Source organism: Furipterus horrens, unplaced genomic scaffold (genome assembly GCF_987537825.1).
Source record: "Furipterus horrens unplaced genomic scaffold, mFurHor1.1.pri manual_scaffold_6, whole genome shotgun sequence".
Classification (NCBI taxonomy): domain Eukaryota; kingdom Metazoa; phylum Chordata; class Mammalia; order Chiroptera; family Furipteridae; genus Furipterus; species Furipterus horrens.
This window is the reverse complement of record NW_028327176.1, coordinates 128,197,445-128,223,851: the sequence shown is the minus strand read 5'-3', so window position 1 is coordinate 128,223,851 and position 26,407 is coordinate 128,197,445. Positions and strand designations below refer to the sequence as shown.

Sequence of the window (26,407 nt, the reverse complement as noted above, 5' to 3'; positions counted from 1 at the left end):
ATAAAGTGCTTCCTAGACAAGGTAAAGCTAAAGGAGTTCATCACCACCAAGCCATTATTATATGAAATGTTAAAGGAACTTATTTAAGAAGAAAAATATCAAAACCATAAACAGTAAAATGACAACAAACTCACAACTATCAAAAACTGAATAAAAAAAAATAAAAACAAAAACAAACTAACCAAACAACCAGAACAGGAACAGAATCATAGGTGTGGGGATCATTTGGAGGGTTATCAGTTGGGAGGGGGAAGGGGAATATAGAGGGAAAAGGTACAGGGATTAACAAACATAATTGGTAGAAGAAAATAGACAGGGGGATGTTAAAAATAGTATAGGAAAGGATGAAGCCAAAGAACTTACATGCATGACCCACAGACATGAACTAAGGGTGGGGTGATTGCTGGAGGGAAGGGGGATACAGGGTGGAGAGGGGCAAAGAGAGAAAGAGTGGGACTGTAACAGCATAATCAATAAAATATACTTAAAAAATAAAGATGCTCTATGTACTGGAAAAAAAAAAAAGACAACCCTTTGAATGAAAGAACATATTCTCCAATGATACATCTGATAAGGGGTTAATATCCAAAATTTATACAGAACTTACAAAATTCAATAACCTTAAACAATCCAATTCAACAGACTTAACCTGAAAAGATGCTTCTCCAAAGAGGACATACAGATGGACAACAGACATAGGAAAAGATACTCAAAATCACTAATTATCAGAGAAATGCCAATTAAAACCACAATGAGATACCACCTCACACCTATAAAAATGGCTATCATCAGTAAATCAACAAACAAGTGCTCGCAAGGATGTGGAGAAAGGGAACCCTTTGCACTGTTGGTGGGAATGCAGACTGGTGCAGCCACTGTGGAAAATAGTATGGAGGTTCCTCAAAAAATTAAAAATGGATCTGCCTATGACCCAGCAATTCCACTTCTGGCTGTATATCCAAAGAAACCCAAAACATAAATTTGAAAGTATATATGCACTTCTGTATTCATTGCAGCATTATTTATAATAGCCAAGTTATGGTAGCAACCCAAGTGTCTATCAATAGACGAGTGGATAAAAAAGCAATGGTACATATATAAAATGGAGTATTGCTCGAACATAAAAAAAATGAAATTTATGATTTGACAGCATAGAAATAAGTCAGTCAGAGAAAGACAAATACCACAGGATTTCACTTATATTTGGAATCTGAACAGCAATATAAATGAACCAACAAAACACAGAGACTCACAGATACAGAGAACGCACTGCCAAAGAGGAGGGAGTTTGGGGGACTGGGTGAAAAATGTGAAAGCATTGAGAAATACAATTGGTAATTACTAGTCATTGCGATAAAAAATATAGCATAAGAAATATAGTCAATAATATTGTAATAACTAGGTATGGTGTCAGGTGAGTTCTGGAAATATCAGTGGGAACACTTTGCAAAGTATATGACTGTCTAACCACTAATCCGATACCTGAAACTAATGAAAAATAATTTTGAATGTAAACTCTAATTGAAAAAAATTAATAAGATAAAAACATGACTTAAGTTTGAGAAATACTACACTTTTCCACTGAGTCAACAAATAAAGTGTCAACTCTGAGCATGCCTTTTGTTTAGTCAGCATGAAGGACTAAAAAGGATGTTCAAAGAAATGTATTTGGAAACTCAGAAGAAATTGGAAATTACTTCAAAATGAGTTCATCAAAAAAGGAATGCATAGACATGGTGGCATTTCAGTTAGGACTTGATGGGTATGATTTAGTCATGTAGAGAGAGAGTATTTCAAGAGAACAAAAGCCTAACAACAAAGGCCTGAGTGGTGGTGGCATCTTTCAAATCTTGATTGTGGTGGTGGTGGTGGTGACATGTGCGTGTACATAATGTACAGATAAAACGAGTGCACACTGTTGTATGTAAATTTTTCCTTAATAAATTTGATACGATTTATTTGATGTATTAAACGAAAAGTCACTGAGATTTCAGGCTTGACTAGCTTGGGTGGGTGTAAGGGGAGATAAGTACAATAAAGACTAAAGGGGAATCACATTTAAAGACAAGGAGATCAAAAGTACTTATTTCATATAATAAATTTTCAATAAAAACTGTTAGTTATTACATAAAAATAGCTCTTTATTTCTACACAATAGTTTCTTTTCAGGGAGAGAATTTATTTGAATTAAGGCTCATTTATTAAAATTAAATATATATTACCCCCACCCCCCCACCCCTTAAACAAAGGAGTACATTAATAGCACTCATCCCTAACAAAGTAACAAAGAATACAAAGACATAGCCACAGGGATTGTGTGTTAGTGATGTTTGATAGAATTTAGCAAAATTATTTAAGATTGTATCCAACACGTCAATCCCAATAGTAAGAAATTGAGAAAGTGTCTTAAATGTGTCTTTTAACCCTTCTTTTCAATGATCTGATCTCTTAAAATTTACTTATTATTAAGTACGTTTCAAGTAGCTTTTATCACATTCCATAGTTTAAGAATTCATGACTAGACAGAGAAATCATTCATAGTAAAAATAGTGCCATTATTAACAAGTCTTTACTTGTTGGAACTTTATAATGCCATTCTTAATAACCTGACATTAAAATCAAATACAAAACATGAATTATGATTAAAGAAAAGCATAAAGAGACCAAAAAAAAAAAAAAAAAAAAAGATACTGTTCTGCCATAAATCAAAGCATTAGGTCCACAGAAACCTATGTGCATCCTTAATATTTTAGTGAGGAAAATATAAGGCTTTGTTACACCAGTGAGTTGCTACTAGATTTTCATGCTCCGGAAAGCTTAACTTGAAAGCCATGTGGGGAATTTTAGAGTTGAAAGGGGACTCAGCTCAAGTACTACAATTTTTACACTGGTATTCTATGTACAGTAAATCAGTTTTTCGAACTGAAGTGAAATGACATATAACAAAACCAATTTTACCATTGGCTGATTGACATAAACAGGTTCCTACAGCAATGATACAAAGAAATGAAATTGAAGGAAACAATGTTATTCAAGGACCTGCTGTAAGTATAATTCTAGGAGATGTTAACAAGTTGGCAATGAGAAAACAGGCTCTCTACCCTAAGTTTAGAAAATAATTTAATAACATTCCCCTGAGAATTTTCATATATAAGCATAGCAGTAAAAGTTTTGAGAAGTCCTGCAGTTAAAAGCAAATCGAAAGTTAAACTGATCAAACCCAATGTGTTCTCAAATTATTTGCCATAGAACACTGTTTGGGGGGGCAGTAAGCCTATTACCGAATTCACAATAGTGTTTAGGGGGAAACATCAATTTGGAAAACTCAGATCTTATGAAATTACTTTAAACAGATGACAAAACTGAGGCCTAGAGAGATCATATCAGGTTAACAGAATGAAGGACTTAAATGAAATCTCTCATTCCTAGGCTAGAGCCCTTTCTCCACTAGTACAGGGCTCCTTTTATCTCATATAGTCAAACATCTAATTTACCTTTAACATTTTGTTATGGTGTTATTTTTCTGATTTGTGTACTAACTAAGAAGTGTTTTTAATTCTTCCTTCACAACTTCAGTTCCAAATGATCAGGTCCACCTGGAGATGTGCTACTTAGCAATTCTGGAAAATGATGTAGTTCAGAGTGGCAGCTGAAAATGATCACTAAAAATAAATAATTTGTATTACAACTCGTGTTAATTTACTCGTTAAAACTTCAGTCAGCGCAACTAATCACTGTGTTGTTTATCAGGTAGTGAGTTACTTAGCACCTAATGCTGACATGTTCATAGTAAAATTAAGATCTTGTGTCTGCATAGAAGATAGCCCAACATCATCGAAACTTTTTGACATTTTTGTTTTTCTGTAGTTCAGGGCTTATGTATCAGGCAGTTTCCTAACTTTTTATTTATTTATTTATTTTTTGTTGGTAGTAAAAAATGTTTTGACTGCTTGAACTACAGTCTCCAAATCATATTTTTCCAATCTTTATATTTCTCAAAACTCCATAGAACTCTAAAATAATGTAAGACTAATCAAAACAGAATTTACTTAGCTTTAAAAATGTGGAGTTGTCTGCCACTACCCTCCCCATCAGGGTATGGAGAAGAATGGAGGAGACGGAACAAGTAACTACTGTTAGGTTGCAACTTCAAAAGCCTTGAGAATCAAAGCTGGTAATTGTTAACAACTTCCTTATGACTAATCTGACTTCCTCTAATAAACTTCAGGACTCCTTTCCAATCCCCACAAGGACCTTTAACTATGGCTGGCATTCGTGTCACAATATTAAAAGAATTCAGCAAATTAATGATACTGCACGATGCCTTGATTCTGCCAACAAAGAGGTAACCTCGCACGCCTTTATCACACAGGTGCGACCTCCACTCCAACATTGCGCACTTCTCGGCCCCAGCGCTGGTGGCTGGGGATCACCCAGCGGACGCCCCGGCCACGCCTGCGGCCACCTTGCCTGAGGCCGCCCTCCAGCCTCCGCCCGGCTCCAGCCCGCGGGTCCCCGTGCAGCTCCCGGAAACCGGAGGATGGCCACCCGGCTTCGCGGCACCAGGAGGGGCCAGGGCGGCAACACCCCCAACGCCACAGCAACCTGACCCGCGGTATGTGCCTGCGGCTCCAGAACTAACCAGGCCGAGGAAGCCGCTCTGGGCCAGCCGCCCGCCTCGCGACCGCTTCGGGGGCGGGGACACTGTTACCTGCTGTCGGCTCGGTCGCTCCCCGCCAGCGCCGCTATCCTGGCAATCGCGGCAGCCACAAGGAGGACGAAAGCCGGAGAGCCTAGTGACAGGTCCCAGCGTGCACCGCGCCTGCGCCCACGCCCACGCCAGCATTGACGTCGGCGACCTCGAACTCCGCCCCCGATCCTTTCCTAGTCTCCAGCGCTAATGGTCGCCACAGCACCCTCAAGTGGCTAGTCAGGGAAAGCAGCCTAGGGCCACCAACGGCGGAAGTGGGCCTGGAAAGGGGTTTGTTTGTAGTAGCAGGTGTTTTCAACTCGCCAGCGCCAGCCCTATCTTGGTAGAGTTTGAAGCAATGCTAGGAACTGAAAACAGCTTTTAAATATTATTTAAATAATTATGTAAGTATACATTAAATAATTCCTTTGTATTCCTTATGAAGATATCGAGGCTCAGAGAGGTTACCCGACTTGTGAGGTTAGGAGACAAATAGTTATCAGCTTTAGACTGTTTGAGTCTAGAACTCTCTAAATCATGTACTTACTTCAAGGAGGACTGCACTGTTTTGCCTAAACCATGGCGTCAAAAAATGAATTTTTTTACGAATATGTGACTATATAAAATATACTAATCTTTAAAAACAAACACCAATTATGTCAGTATTTAAGCATTTACTAGAGAATTGAAGGTGGAAGATAGGAGTTGAAATCATCACCCTTCATCAGCATTCTTTGAGATGGAATAGCAGTAAATTTAATTCTTTTAACTGCGTTGTTGAATCATGGTGGTGGATAAAGAAATTTGTGAAGCAACATGATAAATTTTTAAAATTCCAAATACTAATTTTAGAAAAATTGTCTTAAACTAGTGTCTCTAGGGAAGCGGTTTTATTATTTATTCAGAAAATCTTCAGAGGAATGTTTGGTGTGTGGTAATTATGACCTTGAAATGATAAAGTAGACCATCAATAAACATAGGGTTTTCTGTACACAAACATTCACTGTTCTTGTTTTTAAAAACTAACAGCCTTCGGTTTTTAAAGAATTCTAATGCTAGTGTGGCCTTATATTTTAATACATTCCATTATAAAGTATAAAGTTTGTATCAAACTTTCCAAAATTATCTTCTGATAGTAATGAGATTAAGATTTCTCTGAGTCAGTTTTTACTCCTGCAAAAGCGAATAGTGAATACACATGGAATCATTCTCATTTTCCTTTTTTCAAATGTTATATGATTCGTGTTACTGGTTTTACTGCATAGGGTACAGAAAACTTACATTTTTGCAACTTTTCATCTTAGAGTGATTGTGTCTAACTTCAGAAGCAATGTCAAGTCAATCCTGGACATCTGTGGCCTCAGACAGAGGAGAGCTACCAAAGGACTGACTGACCATAGCTCATAAAAATTATATCATAGTACATAAAAACAAAACAAACCAAAACAAACCACAAAAAGAAGATAAAGTGGATTGGGGGGAGGCAGATTCTCCTCTCGGGCCTCCAGGGCGACAGTGCCTGCCTGTATTACCTTTGCCCATCATCTCCCTCTGTTCCAACCTCACCCCTATCTACACTAGACAAAGGAATGTACACTGAGTTTGATTTTTAAGATCATTTACAGGAGACTAACGCATCAGGTCATGCCCATAAGAAGCAGAGTGGGAAGACAGTTGAGCTCTCTCTGCCCACCTTCATAGCGCTCAGACTCAAAACCTGATTTGAAAAATGTTCACGCCGGTCAGATCGAGTCCTCGTGGCGGCGCGCTCTCCGTCCGGCAGGCGGCGCTGTGGGCTGGCTGGCTGTTCTAGCCGAGCAATCCAGCCCGGGAGTTCCTTGGGCCGCCGCCGCCGACACAGCAACTGGTGCAGCTGCTGCTCGGGCTGCACGTGTATTGACGCTCCCGGTCCTAGTGGCTCGAGTTGGCTAGAATCTCCGGCTGGGCGCCCGCCATGGCGATGGTGACAGAGACGCGAGTGTTCCTGGAGGTACGAAGACGGCTGCAGAGCGCGCTGCTGATCCTGGGGTAAGTAAGGCCAGGGGTGGGAGGGTGGGCTCTTAGGCGCAGTGCCTATCTCGCTTTTCTGCCACCGGAAAGTCTCCGCCTCCCTAGGAAGGGTGTTCTTTTGTTTTTGTTTTTTAAATTTCTTATTTCCAGTTGCTTAGAGATCTCTTGATTACTACGAGTGGAGTGTCGCCTCTCCTATAGTACACCCTCGACAGCCTCATCATCACCTGGGAGCTTTTTAAAGCCTCAGCCCCACCACAGACTTGCAGAATTAGAACTTAAATACATTTTAACACTTTTCCCAGGACTCAGATGCACCTTAAAGTTTGAGGATCACTGATGTAAAATACCGATGGCAGTGCCCGGTGTTTCTAACGAAACGGTGCGAGGGGAGGAGGGAGCGCCTTTTCTACCTCTTTTCGGGATCCTTGTTATAGGATACAGGATCGGTTCCAAAGTTAGAGCTTCCTGTTTTGTAAAAAATGTCGGTGGTTTCTTTTTTCCCTCCCCAAACTTCTATGCAGAGAAACTGACACAGTCGTTAAAAACGTGTGTTTAGTACAGTAAGTGACTAGCAAAGTTTGCAGACTTAGCGGAGTTCATTCTTTGATTCGTTTTCCGAGTTAAAATGAGCAGTCTGAAAACGTTTTTATTCACTACATAAACAAGAAACTGTTAGGCAAAGTGTTCTCTTTTATGTTTTGTAGTATGTGATCCCCTCCCTTGTGACCACTGTTTCAAATAGAGTAAATTAAGTGTTAAAATGCTTAAAATATTATTACACAGCGCCACTCTGAGGAAGATTGATGCTTAGCTTTCTCTCTTTTCCTTAAATTGGCCAGGCACATGTGTGGCAGTTTTGGATTTTGCATGAGAACTGAATTCAAATCCTAGTTTCTTCACAAAGGTAGAATAATTTAATCCATTTTTTTCTATTGTAAAATGGGAATATTTATTTCTCTTCTATTTCTCAAGTCATGAGTTCAAATAAATATCTCCAGTTTCACTTTACCCTGTAGGGTTATTAGGAATCTAAATCTTAAAACAAAAAAACCTCCCTACTTCCTCTCATCAAAGGGGCCCTTCAGGATTCTCCTGGATTATGAGAGACCACCAAAGATTTCTCCAAAGTGGTTGTACCATTTTACACTCTCACCAGAAAAAAATGAGAGTTCCAATTGCTTCACCTTCTCATCTGCATTTAGTGTTGTCAGACTTTTTGACTGTAGTCATTCTAATGGCATAAAGTGATGTCTGATTGTCATTTTAATTTGGATTCCCTGATTGAGTACCTTTTCATTTGCTTGTTGGTTATTTATATATGTTCATTTGTAAGGTATCTTATAATTTTTTGGCATTAAAAAATCAGGTTTGTCTTATTGTTGAATTTAAAGAGTTCTTTATATCATCTGGAAAAAAGACCTTTTTCATTTATGCCTTGTGAGTATGTGAATGTTTTCTCTCAATCTGTAACTTACCTTTTTATATTTTCTTAATAGTGTTTTTGATGTACAGAAAATTTTAATTATAATGAAGTCCAGTTTATTGCGTTTTTCTTTAATGCTTAGTGTTTTTCATGTCTTAAGAAATCTTTGCCTACCTCAAAGTTGTAAAAATTTTTTCCTATGTTTATTTTTTAGGAGTTAACATACTTTTAGTTTTTACATTTATGTCTGTGAATATGTCAAATTTATATTTATGTTTGGAGTGAGGCAGGGGTCAAGTTCTTTTTCTTTTTTCCTTTAAGGATATTCAATTGTTTCATTGCCATTAGTTAAAAAGACTGTCATTTCTCCCATTGATATAACTCAGTGTCTTTTCAGAAATCAGTTTGACTATACTATTTACATGGTATGTCTTCTACCCTTTCAATTCTCAATCTGTGCCTTTATGTATAAAATTTTTATAGCATATACTGGGTAAAAGTTTTTTTTTTTTTAAATCCTGACAATTTCTGCATTTTAATTAGAATTTTTTAATTTATATATTGTAATTTACTGTTAATATAAATTACATGGTTGAATTTTTATTTCTGTTCCCAATCTTAAAAGAAATGCTTGTAACCTTTCATCTTTAGGTATGATGAAATTGACTTATAGCTAATCTGTTTGATAGATTGCATAGTTTCTTTCTTTTCTAGTTTAAGGGTTTTAATCGTCAGTATATATTATATTTTCTATAATGATTTCTGCATGTATTGTGATGGTCATATTTTTTCCTTTAATCTTTATATCTGTGAATTGCATTAGTAAAATCTATTTATGTTAAGCCATCTTAGCATTCCAGAAATAAACCTTAGCCATTCGTTTATTCTATCTATCACACATATTTACTGAATTCCTATTCTAGTGCCAAAAACTCAGATTCTAAGTCCTGGGTATACAGCTGTGAACAGTAACAACAGGAAAGACAAAAATACTTACTCTCATTGAGCTTATAGTCTTAATGGTGGCAGTGGGTGAGAGGTGGGCAGAAAATACAGAAAGTAAACAAACTACACATTGTATTGAATACAGATAAGCACCTGGAAAAAATAAAATAGAAAAAGGGATAGGGAGAAAAGTTACAAATCATTATTCGAAATGCAAAAGCAATATTTGAATAATAAACTGAAAGAAGTACTGTATGGAACTACAGGATATCTGGTATAAGACTGTTGTCCTCTGATTATGAAGGAGTGCTTAGTTCCTAGAGATGTGAGTGGGCTGGCGGAGCACACAGTAAAGGGTCAGACAGTGAATGGTGTGCTGGTAAATGTTGGAACAGCTTGCTCCCCAGGAAAACAAAGCAATGGAACAAAAACCTTCTTGATATGCAATACTTACTGATTCCTATGGTGTAAATCACTGTGCATGGTGTCAAAGCTCTCAAAATGAGGCCAACTGGTTTGCAAAATGCCTACAACTTTAACAACTGCCTCTTACACACCACTGAAAGGATGTTAGCTGGTACTCAGAGTGAAATATGAAATTATTGGATAGTTTCAAGCGAGATAAGACACCGGAAAGAAAACACGTGAATATTGAAGAAAGCCTCAAGTTATAAAAGGTGCCAACAATTAGAATTTCAAAAACTTTTATTTGGATCATTAGCAAACTTGAGAGTAAGTTGCTGTCACACCTGAATATGTTACTATGGATTTGCTACACATAAGGCCATTTTCCTACATAACCACTATGCAACCTTCAAAACTGGGAAATTTGTTACTATCACCTTATACTCAAACCTTGTTCAAGTTTTGCCAGTTTTCTACATAGTATCTATAATAGCAGAAGAATCCAGTTCAGAATCATGCATTGCATTTCATTGCCATGTTTCCTTAGTCTTTTAAAATCTGGAAGAGTTCTTCAGTTTTCCTTGACTTTCATGATCTTGACACTTTTGAATATTATAGCCCAATTATTTTGTAGAATATCTGTTCATTTGGGTTTGTCTCGTGTTTCATTAAAATGAGGTTCAGGTTATACATCTTTGGCAGGAATATCACAGAAATGGTGCTATTCTCATTACATCCTATCAAAATGCACGAGATTTTGTTCAATTCAAGTTCACATTGACTTTGAGGTCTTTAGATATTTTGTAAATACCCTGTTCCTCATCAGACTTTCGTTTTATTTATTCATTGTTTTACATCAGTACGGACCCATAGTCCTGTTCTGTTGTTGTTGTTGTTTTTTTTAATTCTTTTATTTCCAATGAGTTACTTTTTAAATCAAAGTACACCAGATTTGGCCAGTGGTGATACCTTTAACATGATTTCTGTGTCTTTTTGACATGTCCCAATCACTTACTGATTTCCTTTTTGTTGCACAGCAAGACATTCCAGGCTCATTTTATGTTTTTCCTATTCCAGCCTGCATGTAGTTATTTTTCCAAGGAACCCTGTATGATTTTTTGTTCATTTGTTTTTAAGTGGAAAATGATCTTTACAAATCAAGATCTGGGCACAAAGTGTGCTCATTACTATTGGGATGTCACTTCTCCCAAGCCTGCTAGTGAACAGAACTAGAGTATGTGTGTATATAATATGTATGTGTTGTTCATGTATGAATGTATGTGTATATTTCTATATCATACAGACACACACATACATAAACATCTATATGTATTACTGTGTTTGTTTATATACATTGAAAACCATGATTTTACACTGATATTTTCAATTCTAGCCTACCAGCATAGGATCCATTCTGGTTTTCTACCTTTTCCTCTTTGTAACTCTGTTCTCCCATAGTGACAATCCTGGCTTTCATTGTCCTCATGATACACATAGTCAGTTTTCCTCTAGGTAACTAATGTTCCACTGTCATCCTTTTTCATTTCCTTATCTCCACTCAGTGTTGACACTGTCCTCACCTGCTTGAACTGATTGGGCTAAATGTTGGTGCACCCTCAAAAGCTGTATGCTGAAACCCTAACCCCCAATGTGATGGTATTAAGAGATGGGGCCTTTGTTAGATACTTATTTTAGTTGAGGTCATGAGGGTGGAGCCACCATGATAGGAATTGGGCCTTTATAAGAAGAGACACCAAAGCGTCCTCTCTCTGCCATCTAAAAATACAGTGAGAAGGTGGCCACTTGCAAGCCAGGAAGAGGGCCCTCAAAAAGGACCAAATTTGCTGGCAACCTGGTATTGGACTCCCCAACCTCCAGAACTATGAGAAATAAATGTCTGTTGTTTAAGCCACCCAGTCTATGGTATTTTGTTATCGCAGCCTGAGCTAGTCTCTGAAACCCCCTGCTTAGCTCCCATTCCTCAGATTTCCTCCTCACTGCTTTTGGGATCTGACATACCTTGTGGGTGGCTTCCTTACCTCATAGGCTATATGGTGGATGCCCTCCTCACCCAGCTGGGTTTCTCAAATATACCCCAGGGCACTGTGTCCTCCCACCCTTGCATAGAGGCCTGCCTTGCTTGACCCTACATAGTTGGCTTAATTTTTCAGGAAAGGTAAAGGGAAGAGCGGTAAGCCAGAGATGTGGTGGGAATGGGGACTTAGGAACCTAGTACTGTCCCTTGGGGCACTTCTAAGTGCCAACTGGAAATTTGAAAATCCAATTTGAAAATCACTGAAGTAGCAAAGTGGAAAACTGTATCTTTAGAGCAGTGGTCAGCAAACTCTGACCCATGGGCCAGATCTAACCTGTGGCCTGTTTTGGTACAGCCTGTGAGCAAAGAATGGGTTTCACATTTTTCAAAAGTTGTTTAAAAAGAAAAACACAAAGTAGAATATGCAACAGAGATTATATATGGCCTGAAAGACCTGAAATATTTATAATCTGGCTTTTATATAAAAAGTTTTCTGACCTCCGCTTTAGAGGATTATTATTTCTTAAACATCATTTCTTAAAACTAGACTTTTGATTGCCAGAAATAGGGCTGGGAGGAGGCAGGAGAAGGAAAAGGAGGGAAAAACGGTGATGGAAGGAGACATGGCTTGGGGTAGTGAACACACAATATGCAGATGATGTGTTGTAGAATTGTATTCCTGAAACCTGTATGATTTTATTTACCAATGTTACCCCTATAAATTCAATTAAAATTTTTTAAAAATTTAGACTTTTAACTCAGGAAAAGATTTGGGTTTTTGATATTCTGTATTGCCTATTAATTGCGGATCCAGATACATTCGAAAGGAACTAGCCAGAAGGTTATCTTAAGATTTTCTAAGGCAAATTAAGAGGCCTAACCAAGATTCAGACCTTAACGCCTGGTATAACCTCTGTACTTAGATGACACTCACATAGATGCCCCACACTCTGAAATTAGGTGACATGAAGTGGATGGCCTGTACTTGCTGTCTGCTTTTAAGAGGGAGTCGGGGGGCTATGCGCCTCTGTTACAGAGCGAAGCATATTTCAGCTTCAGATAAGGATCATTTCTATATGTGTTTATCCCCCTCTGTACTTTTGACTCCTGGTGGACAGGGACTGTATTTTACTATTTATTGCCTTGTATTCATACTCACTAGATTTTCTTAGTGTTTTTATTCATCTTATTGACAATGTTTTTTTCTCCTGTATCTTTTATTTCACATTATCTTGGATTCCTTATCAAAATCCTGTATAGTATATCGAATAACAATACTTGAATTTACTGGAAGTAAAACATTGTAATGCTGGTCTCAGAAGCAAGATTATTTCACTCACTCTTCCATTCATTATTCAAATAACATTTAGTTAGTGCTTGATCTACAGTAGTCACTACACCCCCTCCATGTGTTTCCATAGTACCCTATATTTGTCAGGAATATGTACAATGTAGTTTTCATTGACCCCTTGATCATTCCTGTTTACTTACCTGAAGGGGAGGCAGAGAAAATACATTGTTAATTCTTATAGTCCCAGTACCTGACACATTATAAAACTCACAAAGGATGGTTTGAATCAATGAGTGAGTGAGTGAATGAATATACAAACCGTACTAGGGTCAAGGGATGAAAAGGTGCATAAGCCACTGTCTTGTGCTGTCCTGTTAAATTGTTTCCAAAAATATTTCAAAGAACAAATGCAGACATTTGACAGGTCTGTGTTACATTGCGCTGGTCTGAAGAAGTTGAAGTTGGGTGACCTGTGTAAGGGGATAGGGGACATGAGGAAATGCAATAGCAGGCAGTGCAAACAGAATGGCCTGGCAGCAACTGCAGGAAGGTCTGGGCTGGAGTAGGTGGAGGAAGCCTTAGACTAGAAGAGACAGTTGGGACTCAGGATCATTATCAATGAAAAAAAAAAGTGCACATTTTAAAGTGTATCATTATCGTAAAAAAGAAGCAAGAATAAAATATATATCCCAGAACTTTCATGTTACATAGTGGAAAGTACTCTATGACTTGATCTAAATCTAGTATAGACAATTTTTTTTCTTTTTTTACAGTTGGTTCACTATTATTTTTCTGGGATAGTTGACTTTAGGGTCCTTAATGAAGAGGCACAGAGAGATCCCTGCCCATTTTTATTTCTTTTTTCATGTTGTGTTCAGCAATGAGAAATAATTTTTGTGTGTGTGTTTTATTTGTTATTACCAGAGAGCCAAAAGAAGGAAGCATGCCCTTGGATATCTCTATAACACCATCCTCCCTTCAGATGAAAACCCCTGAAGGCTGCACAGAGATCCAGCTTCCAGCAGAGGTCAGGCTTGTACCTTCCTCGAGCCGTGGGCTGCAGTACGTGGCTGGAGACGGACTGCACCTGCGGCTGCAGGTGCGGGCAGACCTCAGCACAAGTACGTAAGGCCAGCACTCCTATTTCTGCATTAACTTTTCCATTATAAATCAAAAGTGATCTTTCCTTTAAAAAGCTGAACTTTTCCCAGGTGAAAATAACTGCTCATCAGTGGCATGGAAAGAGCTGGGGGTGGGGGTGGGGGTGAAAGGATCTAGGTTCTTGGCCAGCTCTGCCACTTATATCAGCTATGTGCACTTAACCTTTCTGGGGCTTTATTTCTTTGGGTGTTTTTTGTTTGTTTGTTTGTTTGTTTTTTAGTGTTTTTCGTTTGGGGGGGATTTTTTTTTTTTTTTTTTGTCCCTAATAGACTATTTTTTAGAGCAGTTTTTAGGTTCATAGCAAAACTGAGCAGAAGGTGCAAAGATTTCCCATATACCCCTGCTTTATCTCTTTAATTGTAAAATTACATGGCTCACAGAGCCAATATGAAGAGTAAATCAGATGGTTTCTTCAAGACCTAGTTTATTTTACAGCATTTCGTAGAAATTATTTAATTCAATAAACCCTGTCTTATACTATGTGCTAGGTATGATTTAGGTTCTGGGGCTATAGAAGTGAACAAGTCTGCCCTCAAGGAGCTTACATTCTAATGGGTAGGAATAGATAATGACCAAATTAATGACTTGAATGCAGAGAAAAGCACTATGGGCTAAGTAAAGCAAAATAATGGGATAAGTAATATTTGGGGCTGGGTGGAGTGTTCAGGGAAGTCCACTCAGAGGAGGTGATTTTTTAAAAATGTTTTTTTAAAAAATCCTCACGCGAAGACATTTTTTCATTGCTCTTGGAGAGGGAGGAAGAGAGAGAGAGTAGCATCTCTGTGAGAGAAGAACATTGATTGGTTGCCTTCTATACACACCTGGGCCAGGGATCATGTGCATCCAGACCAGGGACTAAACCTGCAACCTAGCTATGTCCTCTGACCAGGAATCTAACCTGTAATCTTTGGGTTATAGGTTAATGCTCCAACCAACTGAGCCACACTGGCCAGGGCAAGGAGGCAATATTTGATCAGAATGACAGAAATGATCCTATCCATATAGAGACATTTTCAAATAGAACAGTACAAATAAAGATTCTGAAATTGAGTTTGATGCATAATTTGATTTTAATTGTTGCTATGCCTATCATATTTCCAATATTTTATTACTGGCCAGTGATTCAGTAAGATAGTAGAAGTGTTTCTCAGGGTAATTTATTGAATAAAATTATTAGTTAATTGTATCTCTTACCATGTAAGTAGTTTACTTTGGAGGATTGAAATAATGTAAAAATGGAAAACAGGGGCTGTAACAGAGTGATATTAAGCTCATTATCTGAGAAGGGTATTAATTTTTCCAGTTGTACCCTTAGACTTCACTGCTGCCTTGTTTTTACTAAACCTTTCATTTGAGCTGCATAGAACCTAGAGATGGGGTCAGCCAGATTGTCTTGAAGGGTCATGTCAGAGATGGGAGCATATTACAGTTCCCCTGAGTCTCTTTACTGGTTTTTCAAAGGAAAGAGAAGATAGAGAGAGTTTTGCTCCCTTTTTTGCTGGAGTGTAATTTTGCTCAAGTCCTGGAGTGATGAATAACTAGTTGAGTTGGGTAGAGTTGATTTTCGGGGTAAGAGGTAGGGAAAAGAAATGTCATGGAGCTTAAATAGTGTTTGGCATAAGATGAACACCAAGAATGACTGATGTAGTATTCAGGGAAAGAACAGGTCACCAAGACGGGAAACACTAACAGACTCCCTGAGTATACCTAAGAGTAGGCAGAGGAAGTGGTATTTCAGGGAAGAAGCCATGGGAGTTTGGCCCTTGTGAAGTCAGCACCTTCTCTTGAGCAGTGATGAACAATAATAGTAACCACAGCTGGAATTTTTTGTCTTTCTGAAACTTGGGAAAAGGAAGTCGTGAAAACAGTGGGCTGTTTTCATATCTGCTAGGTTTCTGGGACCATGATTTTAGGTTTCATGCTGAGGAGCTATGGAGACTTTTAGATACAGAATTGGTTTATTGCCTACTCATATTCTGTAACAGTTAGTATACAAATGGCAAAACTTGAATTATTTAAAAAATTTTTAGATCAGCCAACATTATTGTTTAGTTTTGACTGGAGGACAAAATAAATTGACTGCTGTGTGTTGGTTTGCATATTGTTTGCATTCATTAGTCTCCTGTTTCTTTACATTTTTAAACCTTATTTTACTCAAATATCTGAAAAGAAAAGCTTTCAAAGAACTATTCTGTATTCTGTGAAAGAGGTATGTAAAATAGAGTCCTCAGTACTTAATTGGTTTAGTGCTTTCCACATAATAGGTGCTGAATGAATAAATATCAGATAGATAATACTGTTTAAACTTGAATCAGAATGTATTGTGGGAAGTGAGTTTTGAAATCTTTGGCATTCACTTGTGATTCGGGGGTTTTTAAAAGTTGACTTTAAAACTATAAGAACTTTCTTCTAAGGATTATAGTAAACATACTGTTACACTGTTTTGAATGTACCCTGGGTCTGATCATGACCCAACGTAAAACCTGATACAGCACAAGCATTAGGACGCCCCTATATCAGAAAATTCTGACTTGAACCTGAGCCAGAGTATCATGCTGGGTGACCAGCAGAGGGAAGTATTTCCCTGAAAATTTGTTGATGGGTTCTGAAAAGAATATTTTGGATGTCTTACCCAGGTCTACTTAATGTTACAATACATTACCATGATGAGTAACATAAACCAAATCTAAATTGCTTGATTCTAATGGACATGACCTTATTTCTTTAGATTTATTTTTGATAGACATATATTTCTGTGTGTGTTTTTCATGAGGCGGGGAATAAAAAAATATTTTTCTTAAGTAAAATAAAGGAAACTAAGAGAACATACTGCCTTATGCTGCTCTTCACACAATGTGGGAAATGTATATTTTTCCACAGCTTTACTCAGAAATTGAGTTTTGCTACTAGAAGATTGAATTCTTCTTAGGAGCCATTCCATTCTCAGGAACCTGTCCAATAAAGACCAGTTTCGAGATTCATTTTGTTTGTACATACTAGTAATCTGCTAGAGTGGACATAAATCTTGTTTAAATCAAATTAAACTTAAATTTAAGAGCTGTATTTACCAGCAGTCACACTGATGAAAACTGTGCCTCAGACATAGCAGAAGAAAGCTGAGCAAGGTGAAGCTCTGTGTAGTTAGCTTGATGTGAAAGAAATTGCTCCTTCTCCCTCATCTTTAATGTTGGTATTTATGGAATGAGAGAAAAAACTCAACAGTATGTTACATGAATAATCTAGGGCAACTCCTAGCTCTGAAACACTTAGCAAAATCTGTTGTTTTGAAAACACTTCACAATATTTACTTCTGGTTGAGTCATCAGATACTAATTAAATGTGTAGCTCATGAACAGTAGTTATTGATGGTAATTTATTGTGGCTATTAAACTCCTATGAATATGTTAACATATTTTTCCCAAACCTCTAAGTATCTGTTCATTGATTTCCTTTAGAACTGATTTCAATGTTTAACCAAAGCTCACGCACCCAAGACTGTTGCACATTTTACTGCCAATCCTGCGGTGAAGCCATAATAAGGGACAGGTAAGGAATGTATTTAGCACTGGTTAATTCTGTGCCTGGTAGTGGTTTTCTCTTTCCTATCATAATTTTTAAAGTAATTCCCAGGGGAACAGTGTAGGGCCTTAAAATGAGAACCGGCTTAATGTCACATTGGACATCAACCATAAAACTCTCCAGTGCCCTGGCTGGTGTGGTTCAGTGGATTGAGTGCTGGCCTGCAGACCAAAAGGTCACCAGTTGGACTCTCAGTCAGGGAACATGCCTGGGTTGTGGGCCAGGTCTCCAGCTGGGGGTGTCTGAGAGGCAACCACACATTGATGTTTCTCTCCCTCTCTATCTCCATCCTTTCCCCTCTCTCTAAAAATAAATAAAAACCTTTAAGAAAAGAAAAAAGAAAAAACACTCCAGCCATCACAGAGCAGTTAGGTCTGCTCAGGGTGACAAAGGGGAACAGTAGGGTGCTGGCTCGGAGGGAGGGAGGGTCATCTTGGTGGATGCGTCTGTTGATTACTGAAGCGTCCCTCTTGAAAAAAGACATGGGACCTACTGCATGTTTTATCTGTCGTGCTGGTGAATGAGGTTCTCCACAAGTGAATTGTCTACATAACAGAAGCTTTTGCAGCACAATCTTTTATTTGAACTATTTCTATCAGTACCTTTCTAAAATCCATTTCCTATTTCTGGGCTTATTAAAGCAGAACATATAGAGAACACAAATTAACCTTTTCTTGATGATTAGGTTAACCTTATAACCTATTCTTGTGGTGTGCTGTGATTACCCCACCAAGATGGAAAGGGCCCTTTGCTGTGCCCTTTGCATTCCCAAGTTGGCTCTTTTAATTATTTTCCCATCTGCTCCCTTCCTCCTGTCAGCCTCCTTGTTTCTTGGGCACAAACCCTTCCTCCTGAATTTTCAGCTTCTGAGCTCTCATAAAGCTGGAAAGACGGTTGAAAACCTTATTTGCGTTAACAGGATTTATAAAAAAATAATTTAGAGTTCTTTGATAGGTACATTTTCTCTGAGACTTACATGTGAATGGATCCTTCTCCATATCTGAAACCTGCTCCTCCTTCAGGGCTCCTTGTCTGCGGGCAAGCCAAAGCTCTGCCTGCACCCCAAGGCAGAGTACTGGTGGTGTCTCCTGGGGGCTCCCTGGCCCCCATATATAGTCAGTCCTTAAGTATTTTTGCTGCTTCCTTCCCTGCATTTCTTACAAGTCCACTTTCTTCTACCCCAGTGCTACTGCATCAGGGGAGGCTTCTGTCTTCTCACCTAATAGCATTGGCTGCCAGCTCCTTATCTGCTCAGCCTTCCCCTAGTTTCACTCTCTTCTCGTCATTTCTGCACCACTGAGGGATTATTCCCAAAGGCAGCTGGCTGTCCTGTTCAAACCTTTCCATATCTTTCCAGATCAATTTTGTAAGACCTTAGCATGCCATGCTAGCTCCTTTCCACCCTCATGTTTTAGCCCCTTTTTCCCAGGCTCCTTCCTCGCCTCCCAAAACAACACACCCTTATTTACTCACATTCTACTCTAGTGATCAGCCTGCCTGCGTCCCCCAGTCTCTCCATGCTGTGCTCCACCCTGGCTGGCTTAGTGAATACTCTCTGCCTTGGAATGCAGCCTGTACCCTCATCTCCCTCTGGCCAGCTCCTGAATTCAGCCCATAGGGCACCTAGTTCTGGGTGCCTTCCCTGAACACTGGGTTGGGTTTATTTGCCTGTCTTCCTGATAAAACTGTAGGCTCTAGGGGTGGGGATAGTCTCATTGACCCCTGTATCCCTTATCCGTATTCATATTTAGAATGCAGGTTAGTATAGTGCCTAGTAGCACAGACTCAGAAGCCAGACAGTCTGGGTTTGCATCCACCATTCACTACACGTGACCCTGGGCAAGTTACTTAATCACTCCATGTCTCCATTTCCTTATTACAAATAATATAGATAGCAATAGGGGCTACCCCCTAGAGTTGTTTGGAGGATCAAGTGAGTTTAAGTGTTTATAATCAAGTCTAGCACATGGTAAGCATTCAGTATACAGTGGCTGCTGCTATAATTATTCTTCCCATCATCATCACCATCATTTCCAGCATCAAGCACCATTCCAGGTGAATAGTACGCTTTCAATAAATTCTTGCTGGTTGAATTGAATAAATGTTAGGGTGTTTATTTTGGCCTTCTGCCATCCTCTCTTGCTTGCTTTATGATTCCTGGCAGTGTCTCTCTCAGGTAGATGAGATAGCAGAAAGTTACCTTAGTGGAAGTGGGAGGTTGTGAACAGAGAATCCTCTGGATGATTATCTTGGGTGAGAAATGAGGTGAGTCAGCCTATAAAGGAGAGGGAAAAGTCCTTGCTCAGATTACCAAAGGGCTGAAGTTGTTGCAGAGTACGTACTCTGTGACAGGCTCACTTTAGCCTGAGAGGTCCAGAGGATCCCAGTTTACACTGTAGTTTAACCAAGAAAATTTCCTTTTCCAGTCTACTTCAGGCTTTGGTTTAATTCTCATGTGAAGTTTCTTAAACTTGCTTGCCTGTACCACAATGAGGTGACCTAGTAGTTACAGTAAGAACAATGAAATTCAGTGTAACAGTATTTCCTGGTACTGCTTACAGTAAAGGATATGTTCGTTCATTATTGGCTGACATTTGTGTTTCACTAGGAAAGAATGATGGATATGAAAAACCTTTACCTGTAGTCCCCATTTTCCTGTTTGGGAACTGTGTCTTCTGTTTTGTGTCAATCCTTATTACAATTGCGAGACTGAGAACCCAGGAGGGCTTAGAGGCAAACACTGAAAAAGGACAGTGTTACTCTCCTTCATCCTGACCACTAGCAGGCCATGTAGCAAAGAGGTGAGAGTGGGAGAGTGGGACCTGGGTTTGAACACCAGCTTCACCACTTAGTAGCTGGGGAACCTGTCCACATCACCTCAGCTGTTGCTGCTTTCTTTTTTAAATTAAATTTATCAGGGTGACATTGGTTAATAACATTATATATTTCAAGTATACAATTCTGTAATATATTATCTGTATATTGCATCGTATGCTCACCACCCATAGTCTATAATCTCCTTGCTTCCCCATATACCTGACCCCCTTTACCTTCTTCATCCCCCTCCCACCCCTTTCCCTCTAGTAACCTTCATACTGTTATCTGTATCTATGAGTTTGTTTGTTTGATTGCTGCTTTCTGTTTTATAACCCACATATGAGTGAAATCATGTGGTTGTTGTCCTTTTCCATCTGAATTATTTTGCTTAACATGACATTCTCAAGATCCACCCATGTTGTCACAAATGGTAGTACTTTATCCTTTCTTATGACTGAGTAGTATTCCGTTGTATATATCTACCACATTTTCTTTATCAGATCATCTATCAAAGGACACTTAGGTTGTTTCCATGTCTTGGCTACTGTGGATAATGCTGTAATGAACATAGGGTACATATCGTCGTCGTCGTCGGCAGCCGTCCGTCTCGAGAGACGATGGTGTAGCTTCTTCAGAGTCTATCTGCACCGCCAAGAATGGCTGTGCAGTCCGACTCGGGAGTGACATGGTATCTGTCTCCTCCCGTGTTGAATCGACATCTTGCGATGAAGCTACAGAGCCTGGGCAGGGTAATATGGAGGGTCTGCTGTTGCCCATGCAGCAGACCCCCCCTCTCTTTGCAGCTGAAGGGTCCAAGGGAAAGACGGAGTCGATACAGCTTGGGTTCAGGTGCGCGCAGGAGTTGCCGGTGTTGACTACAACGTCAAACCGCCTTAGGGACTCCGGCTCCGGATTTTCTGTCGGGGTTTACTCCCTTAGCCTTTCCCCTGAAGAGGTATGCCGCAAGGCAGCGGAGGTTTTTTGGAGTCAGAGTTTTCCTTCTCTGATGTACCCTGACTGGAAGATCGAACCAGCGACACTTAGCTCGCAGGCCGACGCTCAATCCACTGAGCTAAACCAGCCAGGGCATAGGGTACATATATATCTTTAAGAATATATGTTTTTAAATATTTCAGGTAGATACCCAGAAGTCAACTTTTCTTTAACTAGACATAAAAAAATGCCTCTTTTCCAAACTTGTGAAGAGAGTTAAAGGCTGTAACACATAGAATATAAATGCTCAACAAGCCTATTTTAATTGGTTCTATAAACTCCTCCATACTCCCTTTTCCATAATTGGTCTTATTAGCAAACTAGCAAATTACCTTGTTTTGTGTTTCAAATATTTTTTATTCGGGACTCTGTATTTTTTAGGTGTTCCAGGAAAATGGCCCACCTTTCTCCCTTTTCTTTCTGAGAAGATAAACAGCCTTTGCCTCACTAAGCAAGGTTACCTGAAAGCCATTTTCCTATTCTGTGTGTGTGGCATGTGTATACCTTTTGCACAACACAGAGAAACCCTTAGTAGGCGATTTAAGACTTAGCTTACATTTAATTCTCAGGTAGTATATCCTATGATTTTGTTTATGGAAAAACTGATTCCTCCAATATCTGCACAAGGATTTCATGTTAATTGTGTACATTAAGCCCAATGGTCTTATCATTGCTCCCTCCGTTATCTGTTTTATGCAGTGAGAAAGGCATCTTCTGTTCTTGTTAAGTAGAAAATAAAAGCATATTTCGGTATTTCAAAAAAAGGCTTGTATGCGCTATAATAAAAATCAACTAATTATAGACATCTTTACCAAGAAGGCACTTTGAAATATGTTGATTTATCTGCACTGATAGCTCCTCTAGTAGGAGCATTGGAGCAGACTTAAGATCTACTTACCAGCTATCCTTATTATTTGGGGAAAAGTCACTTTATTTTTAAAGACTTTATTTATTTGTTTATTTATTTATTTTGAGAGAGAGAGGAAGGGAAGGAGGGGGGGGGAGAGAAACATAAATCGATTGCCTCTCACATGCCCCCAACTCGGACCTGGCCCGCAACCCAGGCATGTGCCCTGACTAGGAATCAAACCTGTGACCTTGTCCGCAGGCTGGTGCCGAATCCACTGAGCCACACCAACCAGGGCAAGGGAACAAATCACTTTAATTCCTTAGGCCTCAGTTTCCTCATCTGTGAAGTTAGGAGGTAGGATCAGCTAAACCTGAGTCCTGCTAGCTGTAAGTTCTGTGATTAGTGAACCTCGTAAAGTTGTACCTGGGCGCTATGATTCATATAATTTGGATACTGCGAGACTAATGCTATTCCTTTTCTGTTTTTTCTTGTCAAACAAATTATAGAAGTAAGGAGCACAGGACTACTTAATCTATTAAGACTCATTAATGGTTTTTAATACTTATTATTACCAGGGTGCATAAAATCTGCTAAGTACAGTAGTCTTTTTTTCTTAATTTAGGATTACATGTTCTTAGCCATTAGTTTTTGTTATTTGAAAACAAATACTGCTTTGTTTCTTTACAATAAAAATTTTCAATTTGCATTTTTACTAGTTCAGCAGAGTTTTTCTATAAAAATTGTCTGAACATGTACAATTTTTTATTGTGCTCTTGCTGAGACTAACAGGCCTAAGTATCAATCAATAATAATAACAAAATTTACTTCTTTGTGAATATTCTCAAAAACAGCTAAATAGTCATTATATTTGGAATTGATGTTTTCTAGGAATAAGTTCATATCAGACTTGAATTACATCAGCTGGCCAGGCTTTCAAACACATGCCTTTTGATTTTCAATCCATTTGGAAGTTCTCCTGAGGTCTCTGGACAGGCCCTCCGTATTGCACCTGCACCAACAGAGCTAGGTGTCAGCCCAGCTGCTCGTGAGAGCACTGAAATTCTAGAAGGAAACACACAGCATGGACTTTTCAGAAACATTGAGATGTCAGAATATCCAGCCAGTTGATTGGTCTACTTGACCGACCAGCTATAATTGTAGTCTGAAAATAACAATTCCTGTGAATACAGTCACTTTGCTATGAATGAGAACAAAGAAGTGGAAAAAAAAAAGAGTACAGGCACAACTTGGAGTATTGGTAATGTGCAAACTTTTGGAATAAAATGATTATACTTTTATGGGTCTAATCATATTACATGCATAATGGTAATAAAACACAAAGCTAGGTTCTTAGGATTTGGAGTCTGCCAGTTGGATAATGCCAGATGAATTTATCTAAATTCCAGCAGCCATGTTTTGAGCTTTAGATATTTGATGTTATTCTTAAAATTCTTGATTTCCACTTGGTTATAATTCAATCTGTAAAAGTTCTATGTTGTTAACATTGTAATTTTCACTGATTAATGGTTGTTTTTAAAGTTAAAAGACATTTCATTTTCTTGTCTACATGTTTAAATTTTAAATAAATGTCATCAATCAATTTTGACTTAAATTGTGTTTTAAGTTATTTTACCAAAATGCTTAAGATGCATTAAAATAACTAACAAATTTTAATTTATTATAAACGTGTTGTTGTTCATGTTAAAATCATAAGCTGAGAGAAGACTTAGCAGATTATTTCACCCTTTTTCTGAACTTCTGCAAGTTTTTACCTTAAATCTACTGTGAGAAAAAAACATGGTAACTATTTTATTTTGAAAGTTCTCCTGGGAAGTGGATTAGATCTAAGTTTCGATTTTCAATATATACTTTCAGTAGAGCTGTAATTAAAATACACCGTTTGTTCTTAAAGATTTTATGTTTTTTTCAAAATGCCAGAAAAGTTCTGCTATACAGACACTTTTATCTTTGCAGTGACATGTGAATTTGTTGCTTTCTTACTCCTGAGCTCTTTATGTAGATAGTTATAGGATATATTATAACTTATTCACTGTGATATGGGATCAAGTAAAGTTTGAAATATCACATTTTGTGCTGGTGTCCATCAAGTTTTCCAGATCTCTGTATATCTTGGTACAGTTTCGTTTCTGTGATCATGTATGAGATTTTGACATTGCTGTCTTTTGCACTCTATTGAGGATCTGTTTATTGGGACGAAATGCAACATGTCAAGAGACAGAGAATCTTAATGATGGAGAATATCTAGGGGCCTGTTTAGGTCTAATTCCCCCTATATACAGGCACTTTTGTTTGCCTTCTTCTTCTTTGTAAAATTTCAAATCTGACCTATCACTTCCCTGCTTGAAATTCTGTAATGCCTCCCACCTGTCTGTAGAACCAAGCCCCTGCCCCTTAGGTTGGCATGTAACACCCACACAGTGTGCCACTGTCCCACCTTCCTGGTCTCCTTTACTCATGTTCTGCATTGCCAGGGGAGGGAATATATGCCTAGGGAAAGAGTTTAGTTTTGGAGCCATGAAGACTTAAGTTAAGATCCTGCCTTTATTCATCACCTCTGGCTCTGTGAACTTGTGCTATTATTTAACATTTCTGAGCCTGCCTTTCTTCCTCCATAACAGCAGAACGTAAATTCTTATCTCTTAAAGCTGTGGTGAGCTTTATGTGACAAAGATGTATGTGGTGCCCACCAGAGGTCTTCTTAAGTTTAAGAGAACATGCAGACTCACAACAGCACCAGAGGCTACATCTCTTGCCAGCAAGGCAACATCAGGAGTTCCTCTCAGCGTGGAGGAACTCCTCCTCTGGAGGAGTTAAACAAGTGACAGCGCATATACCTGTATGAGGACTCTAGACTCCCTTTGTGACATAGCTCCAGGTACAAAGCTCAAGATCCACATAAGGCAGGTGCAGGAACTACTCTGGGAAGAAGCCTCATGCTCTCAGCAGCCATTAGTTTCTGTAGCAATTCTTTGGCATAGTTCCCCACAAAGGACTGCATTCAGGAAAGTCCAAAGCATGGCATCCTCATCGGATTTTTACAGCTCATTCGTATTTCCTCCCAGCCAGTGCAATTTACCAATCAAGAATCGTTTTTACTATAAGCAATGTTGCCTAGCAATATAATTGATGCCTACCATCTACTTGGTTTCCACGGTAACAGAGCTAGGTGGTTAAACCAAAGGTCAGATTCCCAAAAAGCAAAAGAAAAGATTTGTTAACCCTTTCATCTCAGTATGCAACAGACCCAGCCAGGGGCCTTGCATATTACAGTTATCAAAATATACTTGTTCATTTCTTTAACGAATATTTAAGAGCTTACATTATGAATCAGGCACTGAGACAGATACTATGAATGCAGTGGTAAGTTAAACAGATACGGTGCCATCTTCATATTGTTTCCTCCATCCGGTGATGCCCTTAATTCCTTCCACTGCCCTAGAGAACTCCTATTTATCCTTCAGAAGTCAGAGCTCAGATGTTACCTCTTCTCTGAAGTCCATGTATACTCTACTCCCCTTACAATTTGAATACATTGCCCTGAGTTTATGTATAACAATACATCAATTTTATGTGCCTGTGGGAATGTCTGATTGAAGGGGCTATAAAAGCTTTCATCAAATTTTCAGAGGAGTCTGAGCTGTCCCCTCCTCCTCTGCCCCACAAGAATTTAGAACCACTACTCTGTTACGAGTATTTATTATATTATTATTTTATTGCTTGTTTGTAGGTCTGTGTCTCCTACTAGAACATGAGCACCTTGAGAGAAGAGACTGTTTGTATGAATATTTTTTTGTCAGCAGAATGCCTGATTCATAGTAGACTTTTAGAAAATATATGTTAAAAGAATCACTTTTAATATTTTTAACAGGCTCAGCAGCTTGAATAATGCTAGTGGTACAGCACTTCCTAATTTGAAAGGGAATGTCCTTCATTATATTAAACGGTAATAAAATCATCCTTTCTTGTTCTTAGCTCTGTCCTCTGGAGTTCTAAATTAAATGTCCTCTATATTGTAATTGCCCTTTTATGAGACTCATAGTTGATTGGGGAATTAAAGAAAAGGGAAAATAATTTAAAAAGTAATACATTTGTATCTTAAGTATTTTAATTTAAAACTTACAAATGCACATTAATTTACTAGTATTTTGTTATGAAACCAGTATCTTTTTGTTGAATATAACTCC

General features: G+C 38.6%; 2 protein-coding genes across 7 annotated transcripts in view; one reads left to right on the top strand and one right to left on the bottom strand.

The window, feature by feature from the left end:
- Positions 1–4,806, bottom strand: part of DOP1A (DOP1 leucine zipper like protein A) — a 119,511-nt gene extending 114,705 nt beyond the window's left edge. For all 4 annotated transcript variants that reach the window (XM_090279621.1, XM_090279619.1, XM_090279620.1 and 1 more), the window contains exon 1: positions 4,712–4,806. The gene's annotated coding sequence lies outside the window, so the exon portion shown is untranslated. The remainder of the gene's footprint in view (positions 1–4,711) is intronic.
- Positions 4,807–6,481: 1,675 nt separating this feature from the next.
- The window catches only part of UBE3D (ubiquitin protein ligase E3D), a 136,714-nt gene continuing 116,788 nt past the window's right edge, over positions 6,482–26,407 (top strand). The window contains exons 1-3 of one of the 3 annotated variants that reach the window (XM_090280528.1): positions 6,482–6,718; positions 13,727–13,923; positions 17,419–17,509. In XM_090280528.1, the coding sequence (XP_090136654.1) occupies positions 6,645–6,718; positions 13,727–13,923; positions 17,419–17,509 (362 nt within the window). In that variant the 5' untranslated portion in view covers positions 6,482–6,644. Of the gene's footprint in view, positions 6,719–7,543; positions 7,608–13,726; positions 13,924–17,418; positions 17,510–26,407 lie in introns of those variants that run through there. The other 2 variants (XM_090280526.1, XM_090280527.1) reach the window with 2 other exon arrangements.